Source organism: Sciurus carolinensis, chromosome 6 (genome assembly GCF_902686445.1).
Source record: "Sciurus carolinensis chromosome 6, mSciCar1.2, whole genome shotgun sequence".
Classification (NCBI taxonomy): Eukaryota; Metazoa; Chordata; class Mammalia; order Rodentia; family Sciuridae; genus Sciurus; species Sciurus carolinensis.
Window position 1 is genome coordinate 94,208,168 of NC_062218.1, and position 26,024 is coordinate 94,234,191.

The 26,024-nt window shown below is 34.8% G+C and overlaps 1 protein-coding gene across 5 annotated transcripts in view; it reads right to left on the reverse strand.

Moving 5' to 3' along the window:
• Positions 1-26,024, reverse strand: part of Tmem232 (transmembrane protein 232) — a 266,848-nt gene that overhangs the window by 189,354 nt on the left and 51,470 nt on the right. For all 5 annotated transcript variants that reach the window (XM_047555713.1, XM_047555717.1, XM_047555714.1 and 2 more), the window contains 5 exons: positions 12,945-13,056; positions 11,524-11,629; positions 8,075-8,232; positions 4,001-4,100; positions 1,090-1,253 (listed from right to left, as the gene is read on the reverse strand). In XM_047555713.1, coding sequence (XP_047411669.1) covers positions 1,090-1,253; positions 4,001-4,100; positions 8,075-8,232; positions 11,524-11,629; positions 12,945-13,056 — 640 coding nt within the window. The remainder of the gene's footprint in view (positions 1-1,089; positions 1,254-4,000; positions 4,101-8,074; positions 8,233-11,523; positions 11,630-12,944; positions 13,057-26,024) is intronic.

Here is a 26,024-nt window from a genome sequence, read left to right on the forward strand (position 1 = left end):
AAAAAGATCTCTTCCTTTACACTGATGCAATTCATGTTCATTAATAATTATTACCAGAAGGTTCAAACTACTTAGCAAATATATAAGTGGTTCATCAGTAATAAACCAAACAGAAAATACTTAAACTATAAATAGATGTGGTAAAATGTCTTTTCTTGCATATTTAATTTATAGCTAATGTTAGAAAGGGCCCACAGAGAGCTTGGAAAACTGGGGTCACATAGAAATAAATCTGTTTGCAAAAAGAATCTTCCCAAAAATTCCTATTGTTTCAACTTCATTATGTTGAAAGCATTTTTCATCTTTGAGAAACTTTCAAAAATGAATTTTCTATTTATAAACTTTACATCGAAAAATAAAATAATGAAAAAATCAAGGTTTCAAAGTGTTCACTGATCTCTTTCAGAAGATAAGGGAGAAAAGGAGACTGAAGATTATCTTTTGAAGTACATCAGTCTGTATGGTATAGGTATAATTATATGGCTCATTGCACTTGTGTTTGCATAATTATAGTTTAGTACATACCAAGGAATTACATAATTAGTACAGATTGTGTTCTCTAAGGTTGATCATTAATATCTGAGTAGATAATTAAGAGAATTTTAGTTCCTCAATTTGAGCTATTTTTTAAAGTTTTCAGTTAATTTTGAGAGCATATTACGTGTTACTCTACATGAATTACAGAAGTATAAAATATCGTGCTTATTTCATGAATAATCTGCCTTTACCTAGTTTCTCTTTAATAAAAACATAGTCTCTCAAAATGTTAATTCATCAGTCTAAATTATGTTGCAATTTTTAATTAAAAACTAAAATGGAACCGATAAGGAAGAGGTATTGTGGCATTACTCCATTTAGTAGTAGTGCATATTGATAACCTACTACTGATTCAATTGTCTGCTTGCCAGGAAAAGTGCATATGGTTGCATGAAATTAGTGTATGTAATGTTCATCCCATCACTGTCCACTCTCCCTGCGGTGAACTCATCTTCAGCAATGCCTGCTGAATTGACAGGCATGATTATTTAATCATGGCAATCATCACATGCATCATACAACAGGATATGCCCACCATATCAAGTTACCCACCGTATCTGAATCTATGTTCTTGTGTTCTTCCTCATTTTCCTCATGGATGAAAATCGATTCCGAAACTTCTCTTTTACATATGATTTCTGATATTTTCAGGATGAACTGCACATTTGAAAAGATGCTTGGATACTTGCAATATGATTCTTCAGAGAAAGAAAGTGCTATTGTAAGGAAAATCATTTGTGAGAAATACTTCAGTAATATCTTGCCTCATACCTCATTTGTCTTTTATCTATTAAAGCATAATTAAATTCAGTACTTAGGTGCTGAAACTGTTGTACATTTACCCATGTAATCAAGATTTATAATAGTATGTCTGCCCTCTGGTGATGTAATAGAAAACTGCAAGATAAATAATTCAGGAGTTTATATAATTCAGAACTGCATTGCATAATGGTTGAATGCCCAATTAAATATTGTTACTGCTCAACAATGCTTGGTAGACTCCAGATGAAAATAAATCAAGTTATAAAATATATTCTATTCATAATGAATACTCTGAAATTGCAGTTCTAGAAATGAATTATCATCATTTCTAACCCCACATTCTCTGGTTTTACTGCTTTTCAAGATGTTTTATTGATTTTTAAAGTACATCCTTCAAATATAGATAATAATCATACCATTTAGCATAAAACTATGTGATAATTAGCAGGAATATCTTGTGTTTGTTCTTCCTACAAACTTTTAGACAACCTTTGGGTTTCAATCCATTTACACAATGGAAAAATGAGTGATGTCCCTTCTACTGGACAATGACAAGAATAGGCAGCAGCTGCTAATGGTTTTAGGGAAATGACACAGCCTGTTGCTGAAGAGATGTGATGGAAAGCTCTACTTAACAGTATTTGGTAAGAGGGCAAAGGGAGTTTTATCCTTTTAGAGAAAAAAGGTGCTGGTTTGCTTGGGACATATCTACAATAACTGAACTAATAAGAGAACTTGAGGTTTCATCCACATATTTTTTCAAAATGTATTTATCACTATCAGCTGAATATTTGACAAGTCAGTATGCTGAACACAATAAGAAATTAAAAATTATATCCTATTGAAGAAATAAAAAGAAGCAGTATGACAGACAAGAATTCATGCTCTACCTGTCTACAGCTTCCTCTTGGTTTCATATCACATTTGGACTTGTAGGGCACAGACTCCAAAACACTTCTGCTATTACCTTCTGTTCTCTCCTTAACAACTTTTTCCATCAAATATAACCCCTTTGTTTTATCTTGAATCTCCCCATCCCTTATCATACAACATTCTGATTTTCTCTTCTTTGGACTTGAATTTTTTTCATCCAAACTACTGGCATACTTCTATATTAATATAGACATTTATAAGTGAACCTTTAAAAGTAGTTCACAATTTTGTCTAGTACTTAAATTTTCCCTCACCACTTGCTTCCAGTCTGAATTTTGCTCTTACCTCTCCCCTGGAGATGCCCCCAAGATCAGTGACGATATTATGATTGCAGAAACCCATCACCACTTTTCAGATCTCCTGTTCTTTAACACTTGATAATGTTGATCTCCTTGAACTTTTCTATCAGATGTCACTGCTCCCTCTTACTTTCCTGAGTTCTCTATTACTGGGCTTTGTTACTCTAATAATACATTAAATGTTTATCTTCTGCAAGATTAGTTCCTAGAATTAGTACCCGCACCTCAAGTTATCTCAGGGACATTAAAATAAATGATTGTAAAACAAATATCCCAGGTTTCACCTTTTTCTCAGTGGCCTTCAAATTTAATATGCCCACTACTTCTCCAAACCTTGACCCTATTACTCAGTATGTAAAACTTCAACTTTCTCCTGAATTCCCCACTTTCCGTTACATATAGCCTACCTCTAATTGGTCACCAATCCCATCTCTTTTATCTTCTAAATATTTTTAAAACTATTTAACCATATGCTATTCCCATTATCAGTTCACATCTTTAACCTCTCTTCAATGGCAAGTCCCTTTTCTCTGTATATAAATGTATGTATCATGTGTGTTCTGGTTGCAGTGCAAAGGATATTTCTTTCTATGGGTCTTAATCAAAGCAGCTTGAAAATTATTGTGTTAGATGGTGCTGAGAAATATTCTGTTTATGCATAGTATGCTGAACTGGACTCCTGAATCCACTCATTCTCTCCTTACTCCAATCCAGCAACTGCATTGGCAGTAGGCTTACCTTACTAAAATATGAATTTAACTATTTTGCAATCCAGTAAAGAGGCCGTGCTAGAGGAAACTAAGGGTGTAGTCATCTACATCTAAGGGTGTAGATCATCATCTACAGGGTGTGATGGCCTGTAATCCCAGCGACTCAGGAGGCTGAGGCAGGAGGATCACATTCAAAGTCAGCCTCAGCAACTTAGCAAGACCTTAAGCAACTCAGCGAGACCCGGTGTCTAATAAACAAAACAGGGCTGGGATTTTGGTTCACTGGTAAAGCCGCCCTGGGTTCAGTCCCCAGTACCAAAAAAAAAAAAAAAGTCATCATCATCCACTTAGGTAGAGAGTATAAAGTAGAGCACAGAATGGTGGTTATCCAAGATGGGAAGGGGAATGGAAGGGTGGCTAGGGAAAGGGGAGACGTTGGTCAAGGAGTACAACTTTTCAGCTAGACAGGAGGCTTGAGTCCTAGTGATCTATTGCACAGCATGTGACTACAGTTAATAATAATGTATGTTTCAAAATTGCTAAGGGAATAGATTTTAAATTTTCTCCCCACAAAAAAAAAAAATGGTTTAAGTATAGGGTGGGTGAATGCTCAACAAATGCAGTCTGTCTCAGAAGCTAGCACTGTACCTATTATCTCTCATGAAAATAAAATACAATTTATGCTTTTTATAGTGACAGTCAGAACCTCTTAAAATGTAACATAAAACATTTATAAGTTTAAAATAAAAGATATTGTACCGTATAAATATGGTTGAAGCCTAAGTAAATGTTGTTTAAAACTTTCTAGGTGACCGTGCAGGAAAAATATAAAAAGTCGTAAGAAGATCAAATAGCCAATCTGTCAAAAGATAAAAGCATTTTTGGTATTGCATCAGTGAATGTTTAAAAACCATATAGAAAATAAACCATTTCATTATTACGTTTGCTTTTGATCAAACAATTTCAAACTCAGTTGATACTGTGTGTTTTTCAAATAATTTCTAAATATTTATATCAAGATTGAAATACTAGTTCAGCCAAGAAAAACTTTTATAAATCATCTCTACATTTCATATGACCAATACTGAACGCTATTTTGTTCTATATCCTCTACAACAGCATTTTTCAAATCACTGGTCATGCCCCTGAAGTGAGTCATGAAATCAACTGAGAGGGTATTTTTAAATAAAGGAAAAGAGAAAACATCATGAAATAGTGTGCAATTCCTTATTTTTTTCAGTATGTGAGTGTATATTTTATGTATGCTGCATCACAATGCAGAGGATATTTCTTCTTATGATTCTTAATCAAAAGAGTTTGAAAAGCACAGTTTAAGTCAGCGCTGATAAATATTCTGCATGTACATAGTATAATTCACCAAGTTCCCTCTCCTCTCATGAAAAAAGAAACAAATCCTCATGATGTTATTACTAACTAAGCACTGCAAACCTCATTTCTGTGACATTTAGTATACATGTATAGATTAAAAATAGTTTATTTTATATAGACTACTGAAAATGGCACATCTGCAAAAATACATGATACACACAATTCCACATAAAATCAGAAAAAACACAAAAACTATTAAAAAAATAAAATAAAGGTTGCTAAATCTCAGAGAAGAAACAAATAGCAGTAGCTTCCATTAGAGTGTGTGTGTATGTATGTGTGTGTGTGTGTGTGAGAGAGAGAGAGAGACGGTGTGAGAGAGAGAGAGATGGTGTGGAGGGAGAGAGGGAGGGAGAGGAAGAGAGAGAGAAAAAGGAAGGATATCCCAAATCCTCTTAACAGTAACACAGGGTATTATCAGACAAACATGTTAAAGCAAAATAAAATAGATTAATTTAACCACATCTCAGTGCTTCACCTAATACTGTTAAGCAAATCAGTGGCATTACTGGACTTTGAAACCAAAACTGTGTGTACTACTCCATAAACCATAAACTTCCACTTACAGCAGGGAATTCAATTGTTTTTTAATCAAAAGGCTCTATCATTAAAAATACATTTTCAGTATGAACCATCAATATTCAGAGATGTTTCTGTAAATTATGAACATCTCCCATTTGTAGATTTATAAAACAAAATGCTTCTAGGCATGCTTAGGGAGTCTCTTCATCTAGCCCACTTTGTTATATAGCACTGTGTTTCTCTGAGAGATTGAAGTTAAATGAGAAGGACGTGAAGGTCAACAGACCATGTAAAAGAATATTGCAGTAGCCTACATGAGAGCATTACAGGCAGCAACTCCTACAGTTACAGACAAAGCGTGAAAAAGCTAGTCAGAAAGAGGATTATTTGGGATTTTGCAAGGGAATATAGATAAATATTGAAAGGAATATTAACTGATGTTAATAAATTCAACATGGCGCCAATAGAAAATACTGTATTATACCCCAGTTTGGTTTTGAATTTGAATTTCACCTCGACTAGCTGTTATCCCTACTTGTAACCATGCTGGGAAACATGCTTTTAAAAGCTTTCACCTGTAATATGCTGAAGACCAGATTCTATTGAAAACTCTCCCTTTCCGCATCTTTGAGGATTCCTGGGACTCTCTTTGCATCCTTCTCTGTGTGTCAATTTTGTACGTGTTCTATCTGTAACTAGAACATGCCTTCTAGGCTGAATCCTTGCTTTTCTGTTCCTCTCTGTCTTCCCATATTCCTTCCATTTTTCTTTTCTTCTTTTTCTCTTTCCTTCTTTTCACCTCTCTGACCCTTTCCACTGACTTTGAAATAGAAATGCTGGACAATATTTATCATGTGTTGTATTTTCATAGTTGGTTATGTTTCATGTTCTTCCATAGAAACTTGAGAAGTACTGCCTATTATTTATATCCAACATATATTAAATAGGTGTTGTTTATACAGTACTCTCTACACTTCCATAAGCAGACTTTAACAATTAAGAAAATTCTACATTTAGAGGTAGATGTAAAGGAAAGAATGTATACAAAATGTGAAATGAAACAATATTAGGGAATCATAATTGGCTTTATCCAAACCTGAGTTACTTCATCAAAGGAGGGGTAAAATGAAGCAGATTGGAGGTATGTGGTGCTTCTATAAGAATACCTATCAACTAAGCCTTCTGTTAAAAAGGAAAGAGCAAAAGGAAGTTTTCCAAAGGACCCTGAGTTACATAATAAAATTCTACAGTGTACATAGGTCATGCTTACTACCACTAACCAGTTTAAACTGGCTAAAAGAATAAAGAGTAAGTTTTAAAATTAGTATACCTGAGATGTGTGGTATCATGGCTGAGAGTCCACTGACTCAAAACCATTTTTGCTGGGTCATTGGCTAAGTCATTAAGCTCTCTGTGCCACAAATTCCTCACCTGTGAAATGGTTGGTAGTCATAGCATACATTCCTAAGACTGTTGTGAGATAAAATAAGATAATGTGTCAAACATATCTAAAGCACTTATTAGTGTGCCAAGCTCAGAGGTAAGTACTGATCCTTTGTAGCTGCCGTGAGAACCTATGTGAATTGTCTAACCTGAAGATGAGAAGATACAGGAAATTTTAAAAATAAAAATGACATGACATGCATAATGTGTGAGTAATATATTCAGTGGAGGAAACTGTATTTATAGTGATTTTTCTTTCTAGAATAAATATAAAGTCAAGAAATGGAGAAAGGTCTCTTAAAAGAAAATACCTAAGAAGGAGAGATAAGCCAGACTTGTTCAAAGTTTTCCATTCCATTCTTTTTTTCTATTTCACTGCATTTAATTTTTCCATTATAAATAAGCATGTGTTTGTTTTGTGTATTACATATTTATATTTTTACATATAGATTTCTATATTTTCTATTATAAATACAAATATATATCCATAATGGACAGTTTGGGACTACAGAAAAGTAGAAAATAAAGTTATCACCTCACCATTCCAAGACAGTTCTTGGTAACATCTTAACTCTTTTTCTCTAACCTTCGATGCAAAGCCTCAGTTCTTTGCACAGTAAATTTCTGTTATGTGTTCTTTACATCTGCTCTTGTCTGGTCTTTCTAAGTCTTACTCCCCAACATGTCCTAGAGCAGCTGGGTTAGGTTTATAGGTTATCTCCCCAGAATGTACTATTGATGGACTGATTTACCATACACTTTCAAGCTTGGTTTCTAACAATTGATCATCAAAACTGAATAAGAAAAATATATCTTTGCATAATCAATTTCACTTGTTTCATATATATATATATATATATATATATATATACACATATATATGTTACATATGTCATTTTAAAGAAATTCTTCTAGTCGTTCTTTTCTTACTTTTCAATAAAATACTTAATTAACCTAAATCTATTTGACTAATAATAAATTTTGGGATAATCAACCAGCATGATTACAGGGAGTGAAACCACATGACTTCCAGGACCTTATAAAATGTGATCTATGTGAAGATGGTTTCTCACTTTATACCTTCAACATGACATAGAGTACTGAGAGGACCACTCATCTTCTCAGACTGAGAAACAAAGATTATATGACAGCACTTTTAAATGGCAAAGGAAGAAAAAATGCATTAAAAGATGCATTAAATGAAGAAAAGAAAATCTATATGTACTCAAAAAACAATAACTATGCTGATTTTTAATTGTTTTTTAACATAGCTTGTGAAATTTTATTTTCTCAAATTCTTTGTACTTGGATATCAAACAATAATGTACTATTCACATTTATGGTAAGATTAAAATTACTAAACTAGAGAATGTTCCATAATTAAAACAAATGTCTTGTTTTGATCCTAAAACAGATGTCATGTGGATACATGTAGTACATATAGCAATTAAAAGCATTTAAAACTTTTTTAAAACATACCTTTGCCAGTTTTATTTCAACTGAATATAAAAATACCTTCACAAATGCATCACAACAAAATCTGTGTAAAACTGATTCCGCAAGAAAAAACAAGACAGGCAGATGATCATAATCGAAGGAAGCTTGGTCCAGGGAAGTATAAAGCATACTTAAAGCTTCTGAAATGTTAAAAAAAGTAGAAACTTTGTCATTTAAAAATCATCCTATTTTTCTACATGCTATAATTAATTCTTGCAATTAACTATTTGATCCTCCAATTCTGGTTTTAAAACACATTTTCAAATTCTTTGCCACCTCCCATCAGGAGGTGAATGCTCCCTTCTTCTCAAGCAGGCCCTGTGAGTGCTTCAACCAACAGAACCAGCAAAAATGACACTGAGTGATTGATTTCCAAGACTGAATAAGAAAAGACAATGCAGTCTCCACCTGGATCTATCTCTTTCTCTCTCAGCATACAAGCTTTGGAACCCTAAGATGCATGTAGGAAGTCCAAGTTATAAAGCTGGACTCAAAATGACCAAATGATGATATTGTATATCGGGAGACAGAGAGAAAAAGAGAGAGTGGGAAGGATGCCTGAGAAACCCCAGCTGTGGAGAGCAGTGACAGAAAATGGGAGCACAATGACTGAAATTGGGGGTCTCTGATGACCTCATGGCTGTGGCATTCCAGGTGCCTGGGAATGTTACTGTGCAAGCGCACAGGATGCTTAGCTGCTGTGATAAACCCCTGCCTGAGGAGGCTCTATGCAAGAGTCCTATCAGCGTTGACCTTAATCTCAGACACATAGCTCCTGGGAATAGAGGAATTTTCATGCTAGACAACCACAATATTTCACCAGCTCTGCTACTCCTAAGCTTGCCCACCATAACAGTAACTTTAAACAATGGACCTTCTTGAGAGCTACACAAATATCCTAATGTTGCACTTTGCAACTGTGGATTGCAACTGTGGAAAAGCTGTATAGATGTTTCTAAGTTTCTGTAACTTTCCAAGTACAAAGAATAATTTTTGCATAGTCTTTAACCTGATAAAGAGACAGATATAAATAAAGGTTGCTGGTGTAACTCTTTAGATCTGCTTCTCTATCAGAGAGCAACATCCCACCTGATCCCAGCTTTATCTTCAAAATCTGAGTGTGTGAGTCTATTTTCTAATTCCCATTGCCCCTTACTAGGACCACAAGTTTGATGACACTGGTTACAGCACTCAGCTATCACAGTCCACATTATATTGATCAGCAGGTCATATATGTAATTAATGGTAGAGAAATAAGACAAAACTGTTGATGAAAAGGATCCTGAAGATAAATGCTATAAAAATTAATTACAAAAGACTGGAAAACTGAAACAGAGGAAATAAGGCTACTCATATTGTAAAAGGAGGAAAATAGAGCTAAGTGCCTCTAAAAAAATAGGAACTCAAGTCATTATAAGGGTTTTGAGGACACACTGTGTTAATATCTGAGGAAGAACAGCAAATTCAGGGACTTGAGAAAGGGAAAACTCTAACGTATTCAAGAGACAGGAAGGAAGCCAGTGTGACTAGAGCATAATGAACACATAGCAAGCAGCCATCAAGCAGTCAGATCCCGCAGAGCCTTTGCAGGCCATGATATAGAGTTGGGACTCATTTTAAATTAAGTCAGAAGACACTGAAGATTAAAAATCACTAAAAATGGTCACTACTTAGTGGAAAGTGGACTACAGAATAAAAAACAGACAATAGTAAACGCTGAACACCTTGTAGGAAGTTATTTTAGTTGTGGAGATGGTGAAAAGAAGCAATATTTAGGGTATCATTTAGACTTTAACATTCAATGTGTTTGTTCGTGTGTGTGTGTGTGTGTGTGTGTGTGTGTGTGTGAGCGTGCAGTGCTGGGGATTGATCCCAGGGCATCACACATGCTAGAAAAGAGCTCTGTCAGTGAGTTACACCCCAGCCCACAATTTAATATATGAATGAATTAAAATGCTTTGAGGCCAGGCTCAGTGGTGCAGGCCTCTAACCCCAGTGTCTCAGGAGGTTGAGGGAAGCAGGGAGATTGTAAGTTCAAGGCCAGTCTCAGTAACTTAGCAAGACTCCATCTAAATAAATAAATAAAAATAAAGGAAATTAAAAAGGGATTATGGATGTTGCTCAGTAATGAAGTGCCCTTCTCTTCAATCCTAGTTATGAAAGAAAAACAAATGCTTTTGGTTTTGTGTAGCATTAAACACAACAGAAAGTAATTGCAAACTAAGGCTGTATCTTATTTCACAAGATCAGAATTGGAAAGACTCCAGAAATGGTTAGTGCCTGCCCTCTGTATGCACATTTCTTCATTCTCTAGTTCCCCAGCGTACATGGTAACTGTGAAGGCTGCACAAGCTCCAGGCAGCCTGTTCTTAACCTAGCTACCCAGAGAAGAATAATGGAGGGAGGGATATGAGGAGGGAAAGGGTACTTTATTTCCAACATATTCCTGTATGTTCAAAAACAAGTACTCCTAACAGACCTGTGTTTACATTTGTAGTCTAATCACTAGCAAGTCAATAGAAATTGCTATAATTAATTTAGACCAGCCACCATTCACTCTCTGAGTCTGGGCAAGGACCAGAACCACATGGCTACAGGATGTCCAAAGAAAACTTAAGTGCAACTGAATGAAGAGCAAGTGGCTGCTGGTTGATAGTGCACCTAAAGTGCTTTCCTCAGTATCATTTAAACATTTTAATAGAGGTCAGTGTGTGGACTGGCACTGTGATGAAGGGTCATAAAGGCAAGTTAAATACAAAATAATTCTGCCTCTTCCCATTGCTTGAAGCTTCCAGGCAGCACCACAAATCCCAATTTACATGGGGAAATATTCTCTGACCTTATGTAGTTAACATTCTAAAACTCATTTTAAAAGGCACACACATAACAGGATAATGATAAAAGGAATTTTAGCCTGTTAAAAATAAGGTTACTTAATTTCTTTTTCAGATTGGTTAGAGGGTGTTTGAAAGAAGATGTATAAATGAGAAGAGATAAATGAAAAAGCCAGAGTACAACTTGCTGTTTAAAATAAGTAAAACACAAAGATCAGTAGACTAATGGTTTATGGTAAGGATTACAAAATGCAGAAACAAGTTATTTTAAAGCAAAATAACTATTGTAATTGGAAATCACCAAGTGACACTTTATATTACTTTATGATTAGTTACAAATTTAAAAAAAAATGATAAAGATTTAAAACAATTTTGTAATTAAAACAATTTTGTAATTAAAAAGTTGAACAAATGCATAGATACAAAATTACAAAAAGAACTTTTATAATTAAACATCATGAGATAATTTGATAAGGAATGGAAAGTTTTTCTTGACTTCTGCAAAATTTTCAAAAATTAAAGGTCTCAAATTATGTATTAACTGCTAATCTACAAAACACTTCGGATTGCTCAGAAGAGCTTAGATAGAGCACATACCTTCTTGAATTTCTCCTTTGCACTGAGCCAGATACATTACTTCAATCCAAGCAGAAGGAAGATGAACATGGTTCCCAGAACCCAGCGTTTTGAGACCCAATTTTCTCTGTTATCAGAAAGCATGAAAAAAGCAATCAAAATGTTCAAATTTATTTGTTTATTTGTATTATCTTAATTATATTATGAAAGTCCTTCTATGAGGCTAATGTTTTGTGACCAGAGTTTTGTGACCAGAGTTGTATACAACTTTATAGTTTTGCTTTCATTATTTGTTTTGACTCTTTTTTATTTTTTTTGCAATTTGCATCAGTGTGTCCTGAAGAGATTGTTAATATTCTGAGAAATATTATTCACCATTTGCTAAAACAATCATCACTCCACTTTCTAGGGATTACTTCTATCTCATTTTCCCAAGAGAATGCATCTCTCGAAGGAAAAATATTAAAGAACTAAGTTTGATGCTGATTTGCTGGAAGACTCTGGCTACTTCCACGGTGATGGATCCATGCTAATGAAAATAATGGAGATGACCAGGACTGCCACCAGTCCCTTATTGCCCTGGCCGCTCCTGAGGCTGCCCCAGGGAGCAGTTGGTTAACTGGAGAAAAGCTTACTGACAAAGGTAGCTCCTGACACCTGCCTGCATGCATATTAATTAGAAGTATACTCTTTTGTAATCAAGTATTTTAAATGTATTTTTTCCAAAAATTTAAAATATATGAAATATGTTTCAGATAAATAACCACTAAATGGAAAATATCAATCACCACAACAAAAAAAGGTGACTTGACATTATGACTCCATTTTGTACAGCTTTTATTTCATGAATTATTCTGTAGTGAAGCAATATCATATGACAGAATGATATTTCTCTGTCAAACTTATAGTGAGTTGAGTGTAGAAAGAGAAGGTAAGAATTTATTTCACTTACCATTCTGTCTTGATTTGTTTGAAAATTTGAAAGTTAATGTCATACTTCTTAAAAAATGCATTTTTTACAAGTTGTGAAGAATGGTTTATTACAAAGAAAGAATAGAGTACTTTGTATGTGTATAACAAAGGTTTAGGAAGGCTTTCTTTTCTCTTTATAACACAGAATCTCAGCTAAACTTTTTAAAGAAAAAGTAGAATTTTGTAATCAACATTTTTTGCCAGTCTTTGATGTTCTGCTGTGAGTTCTTCAGGTATCAATAACTATATTACCTACTAATTTGTGGGGACACTTCACACAAAAGCCATCTGACATTGGATTATTTAGTTATAAGCTTTTATCTTTAATTTGCATTAATATTTTACCTATGTCTATTTATAATTAAAGAAAGCTGCATGTATGTTCTTTTTTCTTTCAGTATTCTAGAATGTGTAATCATTCCCCAAGTAGAAAATAAAATTCACATATTAGGGAATCAGTCTACAATTACCTTACATCTGAGAATGCTTTTTCTAGCTTGTTCCAACAATTTTTTCTCCTCCACTGGATCCTGTGTCTGATTGAATTTCAAGATGAAATTTGCATTGATTGTAAATAATGACCTAAACAAAAAAAATCAATTATTATAGCTATCATTTTCAAGTTTTAATTAATCAACTACGAATGGATAAGTATGCAAGTTTCCATAAGAAGTACCTTTTCAAAAGAATGTTTCACACACACACACACACACACACACACACACACACAAATCAGGAAAATAAAAAGTATATGAGCAATCCTCCTAGACTAATTTTGTTACACTCTTAGATTGAGGAAGAAATTCCCAATATCAAAGACCTTTATAGACTCTCAGAAAAAGTTTCTAGAAGTCTTTTTGTCATATGCTTTTCTTTTTTCTCTCTTTAACAAATTTATTGATTTTTTAAATTTTATTTGTTCTAATTAGTTGTACATGATGGTAAAATGCATTTATACATTTTGATAGACTTGTCATATGCTTTCTTAATAGATAAAATCCAGCACAGCTTCAATTATGTTGAAAACTGATTTATCACCTCACATTAATCTATTGATTCTAATTAAGCTAAATATTAATTCACTCCATGCAAGTGAAATCAGAATAACTGTGCTGGAGTGAAGTGAGCAAGACAGAAAAGAAATATGAAGGAAGGTCAGATAAATAACAAGTAGCTGTCCATTTTAGTTCTGTATGCAAGGGGAAGGCATTGCAGGGTTTTGCCAAGAGGAGCTGCATGATTTAACTGTTTCAACAGGGTCACTCTGATGCTATTCTGAGAATCAGAGTATAGGGAAGTGGGATATATCAAGAGGGGCAGCCCACAGGTGCTTAGATAAAAGGAATTGTGATTTTGACCAGGATAATAGCAATGTAAGTAAGGAAAAGAGTTTGAATAAAGGACATATTTTTACATCCAATTAGTTTGGCAATGAATTAGCAAGTAGGCATGTGGGAAAGAAAGGAGTCACCTTTGAGTAAATCGGGAGGACAGAATTACTATTTATTGAGATCAATAGTTATTGAGAAAAATTGGTAGAGATGCATATTTTGGGTAAGGTTAGAGAATAAGTTCAGAATTTAGACATGCTGTTTGAAATGACTATGGTCATACCAATGAAGATGGGAGAATAGGCTGTCAAATATATGAACTTGAATATCAGGAGAAAGGTTCAGATTAGACACATTGATTTTTAAATCATCAGGACCCATATGGTGTCTATTATGTATAATATAACATAATTATTATGAATGAAAAGGGCCTCATGAGGAAAATGTAGAGAGTAGACAAGTATTTTAAAAGGAAGTGACAAATAATTTGAGGGTGTACCAATAGAGGATTGTGAGAACAGTGATTATAGTGATGTAACAGAATTTAACATGAGCAGGAGATTAAATGCGACATTAAAATAATAGTGAAGTTAGTAGTCAATGACTTGTATTTTCCCATGATCAAATAATTGTCAGAGTCATGCTATTATTAGGAGAAATTAAAAAACAAAACACATTTATTTATAGCTCACTCTATTCAGAATTTAATAAATTAAGTGTCCTACATGATACATAATAAAGTGACTAAAAATCAGAGTCTTCCCTTGAGTAACTCACAGTACTACTGGGAAGACAGATATACTCAAAAGTAATGGCAGTTCTAGCTGATCACAGACTGAGCAGAGATAATAATGAGATACTCTGTAAACTGGAACCAAACGCAGGTATTTCAGAGAAGAACAACTAATGGAATGACAAACTCTAACTGCCATCCTACAATAAGCCTTCACTCAGCCATTCATTTGGCATTTTTGACAGTTGCCTGTGTACTGGGCACAAGGCCTTGCATTAGGGATACAGGGTGACAGAGACACACACATCCCTTCCCTCCTGGGGCTTATGGCACCATACAGGCAGAGGCGTTTGAGTTTACAGAGTCTGCTAGAATTGGGCATTTTGAAATAAATAATTCCATTCTTGATTTCCTGTCTCCATTTCACTCTTATTTTGGAGACATCTGCTTAGATATGGTGGAGGTTGACTGAAAGTCTTTCTCAGTAGTCGTCTGGGTGGCATTATTTATCATGAACATAGGCCTAATCTACAGGAAGAGTCCAAAATGGCTTTGGTCTTCCAATTTTTACAAAGAACCATGGGAGTTAAAGAAGGTAAGTTCTTTGTTTATTTATTTTTGATGAATTCATTAGAAATTAGGTTTTTGAAAATATGAACATAACAGTGCTGTTTATAAGAAACTACACATTTAGTAGTACATGAAAAAAAAAAAAAAACAAAGTTAGCAGATTGCCTCCCCACACTCATGCCTGCAGTTCTACCCATTAGAAACAGCCCAGATCATGGTCACGGTGCATCTTTATATATCTTTGTCAATGTTCATAAACACAAACCAATCTATATGCATATTTGACCAAAACTTCCAGGATACAGCAAAAGCAATACAAACGGAAAGTTTATAGAAATTAGTGCCTACATTAAAAGAAAAAATATATCACATAAATTGCTGCACTTTAAGAAAGTCAAAAAATAATAATCTCAATTGACAGAGAATGGAAATAACAAAGACTAGAGAAGTAATATATCAAAAAGAATATAAAAACAAGAGAATAATCAGCAAGATTGAATTGATAAACAAATTCAACAAACCCCTTGGTAGACTAACCAAGAAAAATAAAAAGAGGAAACTCAAATCAGGAGACATAACAGTAGATGTCCCTTAAATACAAAGAATAAGAGATTTTTGTGAAAAACAATAAACCAACAAATAACTTAGAAAAATGAATAAATTCCTAGAAATATATAACCCCACAAAAATTGAATCAAGAAGGAATAGAAAGGCTAAACAGAACAACAACAAATAAGACTAGATAAGTAATCAAAAGCCTCCAAGTGAAGAAAAGTCTAGGACCAAATGTCCTCATGAGTAAATTAAACCATTCAAACATGAATTAATGATTGTTTTCTCTATTTCTATGAGGTACCTCATTAGGATTTTAATTGGAATTGCATTGAATCTGTATAGCACTTTTGGTAGTATGCCTTTTGACTATATTAATTCTGCCTATCCAAGAACATGGGAGATCTTCCATCTCCTAAGGTTTTCTTTAATTTCTTTCTTCAGTGTTCTGTAGTTCTCATTTTGAGGTCTTTCACATCTTTTGTTAGATTGATTCCCAAGTATTTTTTTTTTGAGGCTGTTGTGAATGGAATAGTTTTCCTAATCTTTCAGAGGATTCATCACTTATGAATAGAAATGCATTAGATTTATGAACATTGATTTTATATCCAGCTACTTTACTGAATTCCTGTATAAGAAGTTTTCTTGTGGAACTTTTTGGCTCCTCTAACTATAGAATCATGTTATCAGCAAATAGGGATAGTTTGAGTTCTTCTTTTCCTATTAGTATCCCTTTAATTTCTTTGGTCTGTCTAATTGCTCTAGTTAGAGTTACAGGGACAAGGTAGAATAGAAGTGGTGAAAGAGGGCATCCCTCCTTGTTCCAGTTTTTAGGGGGAATGCTTTCAGGTTTTTTTCCATTTAGAATGATGCTGACCTTGGACTTAGCATAGATAACCTTTACAATGTTGAGGAATGTTCCTACTATCCCTATTGTTTCTAGTGTTTTGAGCATGAAGGGGTGCTGTATTTAATCAAATGCTTTTTCTGCATCTATTGAAATAATCATGATTCTTAACTTTAAGTCTGTTAATGTGGTGAATTACATTTATTGATTTCCAGATGTTGAAACAACCTTGCATCCCTGGAGTAAAACTCACTTGATCATGGTGCTCTATCTTTTTAATATGGTTTTGTATGTGATTTGCTAAAATTTTTTAAAGAATTTTTGCATCAATGTTCATAAGAGATATTGGTCTGAAATTTTCTTTCTTCGATATATCTTTGTCTGGTTTTGGTATCAGGGTGATATTAGCTTCATAGAATGAGTTTGGAAGAATCCCTTCCTCTTCTATTTCATGGAATAGTTTGAGGAGTATTGGAAAGAGCTCTTCTTTGAAGGTCTTGTAGAACTTGGCTGAGAATCCATCTGGTCCTGGACTTTTCTTGGTTGGTAGGCTTTTGATGACTTCTTCTATTTCATTATTTGAAATTGATCTATTTAAATTGTGTATGTCCTCCTGATTCAGTTTGGGTGGATCACATATCTCTATAAGAGACCCAGAATAGCTAAAGCAATCCTTAGCAGGAAGAGTGAAGCAGTGGGTATCACAATACCAGAACTTCAACTATACTACAGAACAATAGTAACAAAAACGGTATGGTATTGGCACCCAAAATAGACAGGTAGATCGATGGTACAGAATAGAGGATACAGACACAAACCCACATAAATACAATTACCTCATACTAGACAAAGGAGCCACAAATGTACAATGGAGAAAAGATAGCCTCTTCAACAAATGGTGCTGGGGAAACTGGAAATTCATATGCAGCAAAATGAAACTAAACTCCCATCTCTCATTCTGCACAAAACTCAACCCAAAATGGATCAAGGATCTGGGAATTAGACCAGAGACCCTGCACCAAATAGAAGAAAAAGTAGGCCCAAATCTTCATCATGTCGACTTAGGACCAGACTTCCTTAACATGACTCCCAAAGCACAAGAAATAAAAGCAAGAATCAGTAAATGGGATGGATTCAAAATAATAAACTTCTTCTCAGCAAAGGAAACAATCTGTTATGTGAAAAGAGAGCCTACAGAGTGGGATAAAATCTTTTCCACATGCACTTCAGATAGAACACTAATTTCCAGAATATATAAAGAACTCAAAAAACTTTACACCAAGAATACAAATAACCAAATCAATAAATGGGCTAAGGAAATGAACAGACACTTCACAGAAGATCTATAAGCAATCAATAGATATATGAAAAATGTTCAACATCTCTAGTAATAAAAGAAATGCAAATCGAAACTACCCTAAGATTCCATCTCACCCCAATTAGAATGGCAATTATCAAGAATACAAGCAAAAATAGGTGTTGGTGAGGATGTGGGGAAAAATGTACACTCACACCCTGCTGGTGGGTTTCCACTTTTGAAAGTAGTGTGGAGATTCCTCAGAAAACTTGGAATGGAACCACCATTTGACCCAGCTATCTCACTCCTTGGCCTATACCCAAAGGAACTTAGAATCAGCATACTAGTGATGTAGCCACTTCAATGTTCATAGCTGCACAATAGCTAGATTAGGGAACCTACCTAGATGCCCTTCAACTGAGGAATGGATAAAGAAACTGTGGTATATATACACAATGGAATATTACTCAGCCATAAAGAAGAATAAAATTATGGCATTTGTAGGTAAATGGATGCAGTTGGAGAATAGCAAGCTAAGTGAGATAAACCAAACCCCAAAATACAAAGGCCAAATGATCTCTCTTATAAGTGGGTGATGATACATAATGGGGGGTGGGAAGGAGGCAAGAACGGAGGAAGGATGTATTCTATAGCCAAAAAAAAGAAGTGGGACGAGGGTGGGGGGAAGAAAAAATAACAGAATGAGACAAACATCATTACCCTATGTACATGTATGATTACACAAATGGTGCGACTCTACTTCGTGTACAACTAGAGAAGCAACAGTTGTACCCCATTTGTCTTCAATGAATCAAAATAAATAATTTTTTTAAATAATAAAAAATTAAAAATTAATTTAAAAATTTTAAAGAAGATGAATTAAGATCAACCCACCAGCCGGGTACAGTAGTGCACATCTGTACTCCCACCACTTAGAAGATTGAGACAGGAAGAATGCAAGTTCAAAGGCAGCCTCAGCAATTTAGCAATGCTCTAAGCAACTCAGCAAGACCCTGTCTTAAAATAAAAAAGGGCTGGGGATGTGGTTCAGTGGTTAAGCTCCCCACTTAGTTCAAAACCCAGTACCAAAACAAACAAACAAATAAACAAACAAAAAAACCCCGACACTCTTAAATTCTTTCAAAAAATAGTAAAGAAATGTTTTAAAACTCCTTATACAAGGACATCATCAATTTGAAACAAAAATTACCCAAAGACACTACAAGGAAATAAAACTATAGGTCATTATCTGTGATAAACATACAGGCCAAATATCCTCAATAAAATACTAGCAAATCAAATTCAATGACTCATTTAAATTGTATCATGAACCATGGCCAAGTAGAATTTATCTGAGGGATACAAGTATGATAAACATACAAAAATCAATTGGTGTAATATACCACGTTATCAAAATGAAAATAAACTGTGGCTACATACACAATATAGGCACTGTCACAGATATATTGTTAATCTAGACACAAAAGGATATACACTATAACATTGTATTTATATGAAGCATAAAACTGTAAGGAAAAAAGAAAAGACACTGGAAAAAGTCTTTATGTGTGCTAGAATTTCAAAGCAAAAACATTTTAAGAAACAAATAGCAAGATCCAAAATCATATATACATTTTATTATAACAGATTTTTAAAAAATACTTTTCAAAAATATCCTAACCATTCATATTCATACTTTTAAAGCATGAAAATTCCTATTTTTTATATCCTTACTGGAACAATATGAAATAAATTGTTTTAATTGTTGCCAGTTTGATTGATGAAAATGGTATTTCCTTGTGTGGCTTAAAATTTGTATTGCACTAAATACTAGCATTCCTTAGCATCTTTTCCTGTATGAGTGGTCATATATTCATTATTACATTTTCTATTCTGTGGCATGAATGTTTATATATTTTATTCATTTTTTTCTTTTTATTCTTTTATTGGTTCATTATGATTATATATAATAGTGGGATTTTTTGTTATATGTTTGGACTCATTTTTTTCTTTTTTTTTTTTTTACGTTTACATAGGGTAATGATGTTTATTTTATTTTCCCCTCCCCCCCCACCCCTCCCACCCCTCTTTTCCCTCTACACAGTCCATCTTTCCTTCATTCTTACCGCTCTCCTTAGCCTAACTCTAAACCTAACCCTAAACCTAATGCTAGGCCCTCCCATCCCCCATTATATGTCCTCATCCGCTTATCAGCGAGATCATTCGTCCTTTAGTTTTTTGACTGGCTTATCTCACTTAGCATGATATTCTCCAATTTCGACCATTTGCCTACAAATGCCATAATTTTATCATTCTTCATTGCGGAGTAATATTCCATTGTATAAATATGCCACAGTTTCTTTATCCATTCATCAACTGAAGGGCATCTAGGTTGGTTCCACAATCTGGCTATGGTGAATTGAGCAGCAATGAACATTGATGTGGCTGTATCTCTGTAGTATGCTGATTTTAAGTCCTTTGGGTATAGGCCAAGGAGTGGGATAGCTGGGTCAAATGGTGTTTCCATTCCAAGCTTTCTGAGGAATCTCCACACTGCTTTCCAGAGTGGCTGCACTAATTTGCAACCCCACCAGCAATGAATGAGTGTTCCTTTTTCAGCACATTCTCACCAACACCTATTGTTGCTTGTATTCTTGATAATCGCCATTCTAATTGGGGTGAGATGAAATCTTAGGGTAGTTTTGATTTGCATTTCCCTTATTACTAGGGATGTTGAACATTTCTTCATATATCTGTTGATTACTTGTACATCTTCTTCTGAGAAGTGCCTGTTCATTTCCTTAGCCCATTTGTTGATTGGATTATTTGTATTCTTCGTGTAGAGTTTTTTGAGTTCTTTATAGATTCTGGAAATTAGCTCTCTATCTGAGGTATGGTTGGCAAAGATTTTCTCCCACTCTGTAGGCTCTCTCTTCACATTTCTGATAGTTTCCTTTGCTGAGAGAAAGCTTTTTAGTTTGAATCTATCTCAGTTGTTGATTCTTGCTTTTATTTCTTGTGCTATGGGAGTCCTGTTAAGGAAGTCTGATCCTAAGCCAACAAGTTGAAGATTTGGACCTACTTTTTCTTCTATAAGATGCAGGGTCTCTGGTCTGATTCCAAGGTCCTTGATCCATTTTGAGTTGAGTTTTGTGTAGGGTGAGAGATAGGGGTTTAATTTCATTCTATTGCATATGGTTTTCCAGTTTTCCCAGCACCATTTGTTGAAGAGGCTATCTTTTCTCCATTGCATATTGTTGAAACCTTTGTCTAGTATGAGAAAATTGTATTTATTTGGGTTTGTGTCCATGTCCTCTATTCTGTACCATTGATCTACCTGTCTATTTTGGTACCAATACCATGCCGTTTTTGTTACTATTGCTTTGTAGTAGAGTTGAAGATCTGGTATTGCAATACCCCCTGCTTTGCTCTTGCTACTGAGGATTGCTTTAGCTATTCTAGGATTTTTATTCTTCCAGATGAATTTCATAATTGCTTGCTCTATTTCTGCAAGGTACATCATTGGGATTTTAATTGGAATTGCATTGAATCTGTATAGCACTTTAGGTAGTATAGCCATTTTGACGATATTAATTCTGCCTATCCAGGAACATTGGAGATCTTTCCATCTTCTAAGGTTTTCTTTAATTTCTTTCTTTAGTGTTCTGTAGTTCTCATTGTAGAGGTCTTTCACCTCTTTTGTGAGATTGATTCCCAAGTATTTTATTTTTTTCGATGCTATTGTGAATGAGGTAGTTTTCCTAATTTCTCTTTCTGAAGATTCATCACTTATGTATAAAAATGCATTGGATTTATGAGCATTGATCTTGTAACCTGCTACTTTACTGAATTCACTTATGAGTTCTAAAAGTTTTCTGGTGGAATTTCCAGGTTCCTCTAAATATATAATCATGTCATCAGCGAACAGGGATAGTTTGAGTTCTTCTTTTCCTATTCGTATCCCTTTAATTTCTTTGGTTTGTCTGATTGCTCTGGCTAGAGTCTCAAGGACGATGTTGAATAGAAGCGGTGAAAGAGGGCATCCCTGCCTTGTTCCAGTTTTTAGGGGGAACGCTTTCAGTTTTTCACCATTTAGAATGATATTAGCCATGGGCTTAGCGTAGATTGCCTTTATAATGTTTAGGAATGTTCCCACCTCCCCAATTTTTTCTAGTGTTTTGAGCATGAAGGGATGCTGTATTTTATCAAATGCTTTTTCTGCATCTATTGAAATAATCATGTGATTCTTAACTTTAAGTCTGTTGATATGGTGAATGACATTTATTGATTTCCGAATGTTGAACCAACCTTGCATCCCTGGGATAAAACCCACTTGATCGTGGTGCACTATCTTTTTAATATATATTTGTATGCGATTTGCTAAAATTTTGTTGAGAATTTTTGCATCGATGTTCATTAAGGATATTGGTCTGAAATTTTCTTTCCTCAATGTGTCTCTGTCTGGTTTAGGTATCAGGGTGATATTGGCTTCATAGAACGAGTTTGGTAGGGTTCCCTCCTCTTCTATTTCATGGAATAGTTTGAGGAATATTGGAATGAGCTCTTCTTTAAATGTTTTGTAGAACTCGGCTGAGAACCCATCTGGTCCTGTACTTTTCTTTGTTGGTAGGCTTTTGATGACCTCTTCTATTTCATTGCTTGAAATTGGTTTATTTAAGTTGTGTATGTCCTCCTCGTTCAGTTTAGGTAATTCATATGTGTCTAGAAATTTGTTGATGTCTTCGAGGTTTTCTTTTTTGTTGGAGTATAGATTTTCGAAATAGCTTCTAATTATGTTTTGTATTTCAGTCGTGTCTGTTGTGATGTTTCCTTGTTCATTCCGAATTTTAGTAATTTGAGTTTTCTCCCTCTTTCTCTTTGTTAGTGTGGCTAAGGGTTTATCAATTTTATTTATTTTTTCAAAGAACCAACTATTTATTTTGTTAATTTTTCCGATTGTTTCTTTTGTTTCGATTTCGTTGATTTCGGCTCTGATTTTAACTATTTCCTGTCTTCTACTACTTTTGGTATTGGTCTGCTCTTCTTTTTCTAGTGCTTTGAGCTGTAGTGTTAAGTCGTTTATTTGTTGATTTCTACTTCTTTTTTTGAATGCACCCCATGAAATAAATCTTCCTCTAAGTACTGCTTTCATAGTGTCCCAGAGATTTTGATATGATGTGTCTTTGTTCTCGTTTACTTCTAAGAATTTTTTTATTTCCCTCCTGATGTCTTCTGTTATCCATTCATCATATAATAGTGTATTATTTAGTCTCCAGGTATTGGAGAAGTTTCTGTTTTTTATTCTGTCATTTATTTCTAATTTCAATCCATTATGATCTGATAGAGTACAAGGTAGTCTCTATCTTCTTGTATTTGCTAACAGTAGCTTTGTGGCATAAAATATGGCCTATTTTAGAGAAAGATCCATGTGCTGCTGAGAAGAAAGTGTATTCGTTCTTTGTTGGATGGTATATTCTATATATGTCCATTAAGTCTAAATTGCTGATTGTGTTGTTGAGATCTATAGTTTCTTTATTCAATTTTTGTTTGGACGATCTATCCAGTAGTGAGAGAGGTGTGTTAAAATCGCCTAGTATTATTGTGTTGTGGTCTATTTCATTTCTGTAATTGAGAAGGATTTGTTTGACGTACATGGATGAGCCAATGTTCAGGGCATAGATATTTATGATTGTTATGTCTTGCTGATTTATGATTCCCTTAAGCAGCATGTAATGTCCTTCTTTATCCCTTCTGACTAGTTTTGGTTTGAAGTCCACATTATCTGAGATGAGGATGGATACTCCACCTTTTTTGCTGTGTCCGTGTGCATGGTATGTTTTTCCCCATCCTTTCACCTTTAGTCTATGGGTGTCTCTTTCTATGAGATGAGTCTCTTGCAGGCAGCATATTGTTGGATTTTTCTTTTTAATCCAATCTGTCAGTCTGTGTCTTTTGATTGATGAATTCAGGCCATTAACATTCAGGGTTATTATTGTGATATGATTTGTATTCCCAGTCAATTGACTCATATTTGTTTTTGACATGATTTGGTTTCTCCTTTATTTGGCTATTCCTTTAGGCTAGCGCCTCCTGTTGCTGATTTGCATCGTTGTTTTTCATCTCTTCCTCATGGAATATTTTGCTGAGAATGTTCTGTAATGCCAGCTTTCTTTTTGTAAATTCTTTTAGCTTTTGTTTATCATGGAAGGATCTTATTTCATCGTCAAATTTGAAGGTAAGTTTTGCTGGGCATAAGATTCTTGGTTGGCATCTGTTTTCTTTCAGGGCTTGGTATATGTTGTTCCAGGCCCTTCTAGCTTTTAGGGTCTGGATTGAAAAATCTGCTGATATTCTTATTGGTTTCCCTCTGAATGTAATTTGATTCTTTTCTCTCGCAGCCTTTAAAATTCTGTCTTTATTTTGTATGTTAGGTATTTTCATAATAATGTGCCTTGGTGTGGGTCTGTTGTAATTTTGTATGTTTGGAGTTCTATAAAGCCTCTTGTACTTGGTTTTTCATTTCATTCTTCAGATTTGGGAAATTTTCTGTTATTATTTCATTGAATAGATTGTTCATTCCTTTGGTTTGTTTTTCTAAGCCTTCCTCAATCCCAATAACTCTTAAATTTGGCCTTTTCATGATATCCCATAATTCTTGTAGGTTCTGTTCATGATTTCTTACCATCTTCTCTGTTTGGCCAACTTTGCTTTCAAGGTTAAATAATTTTCTTCAATGTCTGAGGTTCTGTCTTCCAGGTGTTCTATCCTATTGGTTATGCTTTCTATGGAGTTTTTAACTTGGTTTATTGTTTCCTTCATTTCAAGTATTTCAGTTTGTTTTTTTTCAGTATCTCTAACTCTTTATTGAAATGATCTCTTGCTTCTCGTATTAGGTCTTTTAACTGTTGATTGGTGCGATCATTTAATGCCTGTATTTGCTCTTTCATCTCCTCCTTCAATGCCTGCATTTACTCTTTCATCTCCTCATTAGCTTCCCTGATCGTTTTAATTACGTACATTCTGAACTCCCTTTCTGACATTTCTTCTGCTGTGCTGTCATTGGGTTTTATTGATGTAGTATCTAGGTTTGTTTGGGACATTTTCTTCCCTTGTTTTCTCATATTGGTCAGTTGTCAGTGGGACCCTGAGATATTGCAGTTTTCCGCAATTGGCTTATAGTGTCCCGGTAGATTTCCAGTGTATCACCTCCCAGCCTTCAGTAGCCTGATGTCTTGGAGGAATCTGATAAAGCAGCTCATCCGAAGAAAACTGCCCCTAGCCCCCTACTGGTTCCACGGTTTGGAACTGACTCCGTGCGGAAATGCTCTCACTGTGGGCCTGCACCGTGCAGCTGGCCGTGTGGGAGGAGCCCACTGCCGGAGTGTGGAAGGCTACCTTGGGAAGACTCTAGCTGCCCTGCCCGGCTCCAATAAGCCACCTCTATCTGGGTCTGCCACCCGGGCCGAGCTTTACCCAGTGGGCAGACTCACCCGTGGCTCTATTTCAGTCCGAGTCTCTCAATGCCTCCCCTTCTTACCTCCTGGGTTCTGGAGTGACTGGGGGTGCAGTCTCCCTCTAGGCCACCATCTTGTATCTCATTTTTTTCTTAATAGGCATTTTTATCTTTGTCTTAGCAATTGTAGGCAATATTGTTTACTGGTTATGTGCATAGTCCCAGGATCCAGATTGCCTTTGTCCTTTATTAGATCTTTAACTGTAAGCAGTTTATTTAACCTAACTGTGCCTTAAATTCTTTGCCTGTAAAATGGAAAAGCAAATACATGCAGTTCATGGGTTGTTTTGAAAGTGAAGTAATATAAGTATTATACTTAGAAGAGTTGCATGACACATGCTAAATATTCAGTTAATGATAACTGATACAATAATCACTAAAATTTTGCAAACATGTTGCAAGTATTTTTATCTCAATATTGCATTTATATTGTTCACTGTCATGCTAACTGAAAGCATAAATTAAAATTCTGTATTTATATATGATTATATTTCCCTTGTAATATTTGCAGTTTCTCAGGTGATCTCCCTCATTCAAATGATATACAAATAAACACCTTCTTATAATAGTTTATACTTATATTTTAATCTATTTGGAATTTATTGTTGCAAATATTGAGAAGTAGGAGTTTACTAACTAAGTGGGCATCTTGAAGTGACTTTCTACCCAAAGGGCACCATACGGAAAAAGGAGGAAAAGAGAGACTT